The sequence below is a fragment of the Empidonax traillii genome, unplaced genomic scaffold (assembly GCF_003031625.1).
Source record: "Empidonax traillii isolate 1590-97213 ecotype Southwest subspecies unplaced genomic scaffold, ASM303162v1 scaffold443:size705114, whole genome shotgun sequence".
NCBI classification, from domain to species: domain Eukaryota; kingdom Metazoa; phylum Chordata; class Aves; order Passeriformes; family Tyrannidae; genus Empidonax; species Empidonax traillii.
Genome location: NW_020955636.1, coordinates 603,674 through 612,070, shown reverse-complemented (window position 1 = coordinate 612,070; position 8,397 = coordinate 603,674). Strand labels below are relative to the sequence as shown.

General features: G+C 40.5%; 1 protein-coding gene across 2 annotated transcripts in view; it reads right to left on the bottom strand.

Moving 5' to 3' along the window:
- Positions 1-1,285: 1,285 nt before the first annotated feature.
- LONRF2 (LON peptidase N-terminal domain and ring finger 2) overlaps positions 1,286-8,397 on the bottom strand; it is a 36,223-nt gene continuing 29,111 nt past the window's right edge. The window contains exons 10-12 of one of the 2 annotated variants that reach the window (XM_027894810.1): positions 7,707-7,869; positions 5,561-5,710; positions 1,286-5,204 (exon numbers count right to left, since the gene is read on the bottom strand). In XM_027894810.1, coding sequence (XP_027750611.1) covers positions 5,046-5,204; positions 5,561-5,710; positions 7,707-7,869 — 472 coding nt within the window. In that variant the 3' untranslated portion in view covers positions 1,286-5,045. The remainder of the gene's footprint in view (positions 5,205-5,560; positions 5,711-7,706; positions 7,870-8,397) is intronic. The other variant, XR_003572465.1, reaches the window with a different exon arrangement.

Here is an 8,397-nt window from a genome sequence, read left to right as displayed (position 1 = left end):
GGCAGATCTGAGATGCTGTCTTTCCAGGGCTCAACATCTACTAACACAGGACATGCAGGGTGAGGAAAAAAACTATTTATTAACTTCATGCAGTTACTTTACTGTATTTACTTCTGTTCTCAAGTCTCAGGGTGCACAAGGATCTGCGTTATGAAAGGAAAACCTTGATCAGTCATCTTTCCCCACCTCCTTCCTCTGGGGAATGATGTTTCAAAAATACTGTTGTCCAGCATACCAAAGCAGCTCAAGCAGCATTTACACACACTTGAAACGCAAAAGAGCAGCCCTGTAATTGATGTTTGTTTGCTCAGACACTCAGCGAATACAGACACAAAGGCCAAAGTCAATCCAACACCAAAAGAAAAAAAAAGGCTAGTATTTGCAAAAAATACCTTCATAATGGTTTTGCTCAGCAGCTTGCTGGCAGCAAGACATAACCGAGGGATGGGATATTCCTTCCACAGTCTGGCTCAGCTTTGCCCTCACAACAACTCTATTTTAGAATGGAACATCCTGAGTTGGAAGGAACCCACATAGATGATCAAAGCTTTGCTGTTGCTGCAGCCTGACCAGTGTCCCACCACCCACTACATGGTGCCAGCCACGTCCAGTGTCTTAGTCTGAAACATTGCCTCTATCTTGCAACACCCTGAAGGTCTTTTAATTCACTGGACTTAGACGATAAAGCATTTTTTGTTCTTCCTTGTAACCATGTATTTTTTTGAGTTTATTCTACGGGGCGAGTCAGGTCATGCTTAGGGCTAAAAAATAACTAAGAAGCTACGAAAGGAAAAGCCCACTTCATGATCCTACCCCATTTTTGTCACAGCTCACTCCTGAGGAAGCTAAAGGTTCATCTCCTCCATCCTACCTCTGCCAAGGGCCCCTTCCTCTTCCCCCTCACCTTGTATTTTGGGGACCTTCAGCTCCCCTTCAAATCCCCCCGTAACATTCACTTCCAGTGCCACAGGCAGCCCTTGGTCCCCAGCAAACCCCACTGTGCCACCATCTTTACAGCCTCCCCTAATTCTCTCGCAGTGGGGCTAAAACCATTGTCATGGAACTTATGAGCCCCAACATCCAACCACTCCTTCTCAGATGCTGTTTGCTTCTTAAAACCTCATGAGGCCAATGCTCAGCCCTTGGGCTCCCATAGGGGAAATCAAACTATCATTCCCCTTCTGACAGCAGCACTAAGTGGCTTGTTTCTGCTCAGACCACATTTACTTACCACAGCTCTAGCTCTTAATCCCCCAGTGATAAAACTTTCCCCATGAACTTACACTCTTATAAATTCAACTTGGTTTATTCCAAATATCACATAAATTAAATACATTTCCCATGAATATTGCAAATATACATGAAATGAACATTGCAATCTTTAAAAAAAGTTTTGGCTTTGTTTATGCAACAAGAAGTGCCAAATGTGGTTAGAACATGAACTTCTCCTGTATTTACTAGATACAAAAAGGTGGAGATTAATAATTTATATTTATACATATGTACACACTCCATTTAATTTCTAGCTTTAAAACAGTAAAAAATGGTTTCAAGTTTATCTACATTAAACATACTCGTTTACATCTGGTCAGAAGTCCCAGATAAGAGTTGATACAATCATTTCACAACTGCAAAATTAAGGCGCTACCAAAATACCAGTTCCACTAGTGTAAAATGTAACAGGAATAGAGAGTGTACAGCTTTCTATTTATCAATTTAAAAGTGGACTGGAGAACAAGGAAAAAAGAGCAGTAAGAAACATGACAAGTTCTACAGGTTAGAAGTACAAAGAGATCTTGATGACTATCAAATGAACATATTAAAATACAGTAGATAAAAGGCCTCAATGGCAAACAATTAGTATGCTTCTGAAAGACAAAAAAGGTTAAAATATATATATATATCATTTTGTAGCTTGAAATTTTACAGGTGAACAACAGGTGTAGAGGTAGAGGGATTTTTTTTTTTTTCTTTTTGGCCTCTTTACGATGTATAAAGAAGGGCCACATTCACCACAGTGAAAAGACTCATCGTATATCCCAGCATCCTTGCTTGGACAGCAAGCAAGAAAAGTGTAATGAGCTAGAAAGGCAACGAATCCTGTCTATCTCTTCCAGGAGCTCAGCTCCAATGCTTTCACATGTACCTTGGCGACAAGTTACACCTAAGCGTAGACTGGCTGTAACATGGACACCTCCTCTAGAGAGCAATAAGACAGCTAGCTTTTCCTGTGAGGTACTACTGGATGCTGTAGATATTATATGGCAGAGGTGATTTGGTAAAAATGAAACTGGTACTTTCCCTTAGAAAGCAAGTACCACAGGGCAGTGGTGATTTTATTTACTTATTAAAGCTTTGCTATTTGATCAGCATTCAATGTTTTGGAGGAAAAGTCAGCTTTGGGCTGCTAATATGATTATTTGCATCCATACACAGACAATTCCCTTGTTATTATCTTTTATCCAAAACATCAGTCACTGAAATATTCACAAACCGCTTTAAACCTTGACTAAAAAAAAATCCCTCTACAGTTCAGCTTTCTTTTCAGTATCAATCATTCCATTAACTATGCAGGCCTTCATGAACACAGTAATGTCACTTCCCATGTAGAATGTCTTTACACATTACAGAACAGTAGTAAACAATCTCTCTTTTTCCATAGGGTTTTCTCTCAGAAGTACCTCAAAAGTAGGTAACTTGAACAAATCACTTATGCAAAGAAGAATATTAACATTAATATTAACATTTACTGAGGCAAAGCCAAGAAGACACTAACTAGCACCTTGATATTTTTTTTTTCTTAAATGCACTCCTATCTGTAAAATTAAGCACATATAAGATCAGGGACCAGCAATATACAAATACCATTGGCATCCTCTTTCAGCTAAGCTAGTCATACTCAAAACTAGGCAGACACACGAACGAGCAAGATGAGTGAGTCTCGAAGAAGTACACAGCATGGAAAGGAATGGGAAGAACAGGAAGCTGAACAGAAAGGATTGCAAGATCAAATACAGTCCATCTTCTGGTCCGAGAATTAGTTTGTGAAATCACCCTTCAGTAGCTCAGGTGACAGTGGGCTGAAGACCTACCGACTTCTGACATTTCCTCCCCCACATATGTAACCAGTCCTTTACACTTCAGTGAATTCCTCTTCCTTATCTTCAGATCCTGGAGGAAATGCATTTAACTTGAATTTTGAGTATTTTGGTGGTGGTAGCAGAACTTGCAGAAGGCTACTGTAGAGGTTATGACATCATTGGTTGTACATTATGCACTTCACAATTCAGAGAATATACTTACAAACTACTTAAATAGAAAAGGCGTGTTCAAGGTAGAGGCAGTTACAGTACATTCAGGGTATGTTACAGAAACCATTTGTGGTAGCCATTTGCTGAAAGGAAAAAAAACTCTCAATTTTTGTTTCCCAGACCACACAGGTTATAACTACAATACCCAAAGAGAGCAAGTAATATATCTCAATCACGGCATTTTAATGCAGTCTTCTTCCAGAATTCATGTGCAAAGTGGAAAAAAAAAAAAGTTTAAATACCTCTTCATTGACAAATAAGGACAAAAGAACTAAAAAAGAAACCAGGCACTTTGACCATGTAGGTAAGCAGCCATTTCTTCTTACCAGACTTCTGCACATGAACAAGTCTTTATACTGGTTTTGCTATGCTTGCAGCACATGGAGATTCAAGTCAATTTTTTTCCCCTGTTGGTAGTATCAGTTCTGGTTATAGGAAACTGTGCCAACTGAATTGGTAACACTGAGTTATTTCATTGGCAGTTGAGCTAATGTTGATCATTTGACTGACAAGCGATCAATTTAATAGCTATCAAAGTTAGATATTAACAAAATAATACATAAAAAATAATCAAAGAGACAAATGAAGGTTAACACCTGACTTAAGCTTGCATTGAGACTTGCCTTTATAGGTTCAGTTTGTGACTCGTTTCACGGTGTTACTGTGGACTGATTCCCATCCCATACAGCAACTGGTACTAAACTACAATACTTCCGGTTTGAAACACGTTCAGAAGAGATCACCTCAATGTAATGGGAGGTTGGCATGACACTGCAGGAAGGAGGGAGATGGAAACCTCCCCACCTTTCATCCTCGCTGGTCCCGCTCGCAGAGCAGGTGCTCAGAGTAAACTGCAGCATGCCTTCCTCCTACTTGGGGTGAAATCATTATTTCACAGCAGTGTTTATCATACTTTAGGGAGCGGCTTGATTTGAATTTAGTGGTAAGACCACCTAGGATTACTTTGGTTTTTCTTTTCAAAGAAACCAAAGTACACCTTTCCAAACATTTTGTACATACTCATTCTGCTACAACACATAAATCACAAAGGAGGGATTACCTAAGGCTACTTAATAGTGTAATTATTCAGTAGCTATTATTCTTTGATCCAAACATCCTCAGATGCATTGACCACAAATGCTTGTTTTTTCCTTAGACTACTATTTGCTGAAGAGAGAGAGAGAGAGAGAGAGAGAGAGAGAGAGATGTGGGTTTATGACAGAGTGCCTTCTGATTCACTGACAGAGAGTACTGTCAGTTATGGTCTTCATGCATATTTCTGCTGGGCAGCAATAACTCTTCTTCTGTTCACTATAAGTCTAGGAAACACCTCTTCAATCCATTGTCCAGTTTCCTTTTCCTACCAAGTGAAAATCCAAATCACATGCAGGCCAATGGTGCTACTCTAGTACTTAACTCTCTTGCAGGCTAGAAACATCAACTCTATCGCAGTACTTTGAAGCAATTATCAACATCCATCAGCTACACTCTAAATGTAGCACAGCTTTGCAGAGGCTCAGTTTTCATCAGGATAACAGGAGAGTGTGCAAGGTTTGGTGAATACCCAGGATAACAAACTGATGCAATTGATGGATGCAGGACTTAGTCAGAAAGGGCTGTTCCTTTTTGAAGGAATCTTTTAAAAATACAAGAACAACCCCTCCCCTTTGCCCTCCCCTCGAACAACCTACATCATGAGATGTATTTTCAGTGCCCACTCAACTGAAGTCCATGTTATCTGGGTCTTTTGCGAGTCACAAATATCAATACGCGTCTGATGGCAATAAGACGATCTTTAAGGGAGGTCATAGCCAATATAGCCAGCTGTGCTCTGTTTTCCAGAGGCAACACTGCCAAGAGCCACCAGTACCAAGCAGGACCACTGGGGTTGCTCTGCAAAAGAATGGAAAGATGTATTCACCAATTATGTATTCACCAGCACTGCCCCATTAAGAACATCACCTTCCTTCTCAGCTTGTATTTGCTAAAAACGTTACCACAAAACAGTTCAAATAACAATTAAACACTTAATTGCAGGTGTTCTCTTTGTCTATATCCACAACTAAGAACCTATATCTTCAGCTGTCAAATTACACAGATATACTGTTTTCCATGCTTCACGCCAAAAGACCAAAACAGGGTAAATAAGATTCAGAATGTACAAAACCATAGCAAAAATCTGTCAGAAAACAGTCTACTATAAAAATTATATATAGAATAAGGCTGCTTAAGTAGGAAGGTTTTATTACCTGTGGCTCTGGTTCTTTTCCTGGCATGGACCCAAAATGATTGAGAATTTGCACTTTCATATTGTCTTTAAGAGAAGTAAACCAGGCAACAGCTTGATCATAAACTGAATCATGAAGTCGGACAAGTTCTTCATATTCTGGTCCTTCAACCTTGTTGTTAAAAGAAGGGAAATGGAACAAAACAGGTTTGATACCGTGGAGCCCATACGCTTCCCCAGAAGCAATCGAAGCAAAATAATGCAGTGACTACAGCTGTTCAAATGTTCTTATCTAAACCAACTGTGCCTCAGTCTCAGATTTCAAACTTGTGCTGCTGGAGTTTTTTTACCCTCCCCTAGGTGTTCTGAAGTGACATTTCTTGGAGCAGTAACTGTCCTGCTAATACCCATTCCTAAATACGGGCATAACAGAAGAATCTGCCCTCTAACCCTGGGACATCATATTAATCATCTCAAACCCACAACCTCGAGTCCCTGTCACAGAACAACCTCTAACAGTGGTGTATCGTCTGGCAAGACAAAACAAGCACTACTGCCACCGAGCACAGAGACAGAGGTGTCTATGGCCCTTAAGAGACCAGCAGTATTCCATAGAAGTGGTAAGGCTATGGTAGGACAGCCAAGGAGAAGGAGGAGGACAGACACCTGAGCAGGCAGAAAGCAGGGAAAGTGGATACTTTCCCAATACCAGAAACAGCCATGAAGAAACACACCCTCATTGCAGCAAAGTGTTTTAGTTGCACAACCCTAACTATTAGCTCTTAGGGAAAAAAAACCAAAAAAAACAATAGGCAAAACCCACTACAAATTGGTGATTTGTGGGCGGAGTTTGAGTTTTGATTTTTGTGGTTTGTTTTTTGTTTGGTTTGGCTTTTGGGGGGGGGTGTTTGAGTTTTTTTCCCCTTTAACGTGTACATATCAATGGTGGGATTTCAGCTATGCTACTCAGATGAATATCTGATGTAGCTGCTGTGGATGCCTTTCACAGATGAGAAGAAACAGCTTTAGAGGGCAATTAATCTCACCTTAAGGTAGGTATCTATGAGCGGATAAAACAGGCATCTTTGGACTGAGATTTCTCACCATCTGATACAATGTGAATGCAGGGTGCTGAACACAGACACCAGTCTCTCACTTGAGACAAGGTCAATCTCACTCTAATTAGGATGAGGTGGGTCTCTGGCATCATCTACAAACACTGAATTGATACCTGTGTTCTACCACTCTTCACTGGGAATTTAAACACAGCAGAGCCCTCACCCTGAGCCGACTACCTACTCCAGCCTTGCACAGGCAGAGACACCTCCATGAGATGTACCCTTTGTGCCCTGACAAACTGCACCATTCTGCACAGGTTAGAAAAGTTCCACTAACACTTTACAGACTTTCACTTCAACTATGAGAATGAGCTGAAGAGCTGTATGACCAAACCAACTCCATCAACTAGCATGAGAATATGTTAAGAGCTAATCAGGGTTTTATAGACATGGTCTGAAGATGATCCAGGAAGCTATTACTAAGCATGGCCAAAAATTCACCTTTTGGCCAACACCCATCATAAGCCCCTCATCTGATACAGGTTTTCTAAGAGGACCTCTTTTTAAAAGCTACTCCCCTCTCTGCATTTCTCTGCTCTCAGTCAGCTCTGACAGATGTTAGTATAGGGCACAGTTAACTACATGTCCCTTGGAACTCATTTTAAGAGTGGGCCCCAACATTTACTTGAGGACCACTTCTGTAAATGAGAGCCTGGAGGACATAGGAAGTGTGCCAACTGTCTGTTCAGTGCAAGAGAACAGTCAGTTCTCTACCAACCGGAGCATGTGCTTTTAGAAGACTTTCATTCTGTACCCGTTTTAAAATGTTACTCTGACTTCACCTACACATCATGACAGACCTCAGCCTCTCAGAAGCTACTTTGAGATCCATGAAGGGACCGTAACACTTTAAGCAGAGATAATTATAAGGGCAGAAAGGAAGGGAAAGAAGAGAAAAAGTTTGTTCCACGGTTTTAAAATAGAGCTTTAGTGTATTTGTAATGGTATTGGTTTAAAATAATGCACAGCTAGCTTGAAATGCAACAAGGAAAGGCTATTTAAGTGAATCCAGCAATACATGGGTATGAATAACTTTGCACCATAGATCACCTTTTTATCTTCAAGATATTCGATGTTTGCTGTGTTATATCCATCTCGCTGGCCATGGCTTAAGACCCTAAAACGACGGACACCAACTGTATCAACAACTGAGCGTCCATCAGGAAAAAACTTTACGTCCCTGATCTCTAATATACAGCCATGATCTGCAAATCTGAAATGACAGAAGGGCATAAAAGTGGAAGTCATCAACACGTGTTTACAGACATCAGGACAAATACTGGGCCTAATTGAGCACTTCTTATTTGAAAGAGGATCCTGCTTTGGTGACAATACATTTCTGCTTATTCATATAAGCCACACAACCCCCACCCTTTCTGCCTTCCCTCAGAGGACCTGGACAGCAGCATTTTCAGGGCATATTGGTGGGATGGTCAGAAAGGGACAGGAAACTAAATGAAGCATGTTTCATGTTAGGAGTTGCCAGCTGCTGGTGGCAACCACCTGGTTTGCAAAGAAAACAAGATGGGTAAAGATACCATAAGTAAGTCCAGAAGCTGAGGAACAAATGTGAGGGCTATCCCCCTACTCCAATGTGTAAGCAGAGGATTGCAGGATTTAGAAGAAAAAGGCTTCTATATAGCAAGATTTTTGTTGCATCTGTTTTCTTTAAAAAAAAAAATCAATACAACCCCAAAATACTCTAGAAAAGCACATTTGTATCCATTATATTTAAAGTAGG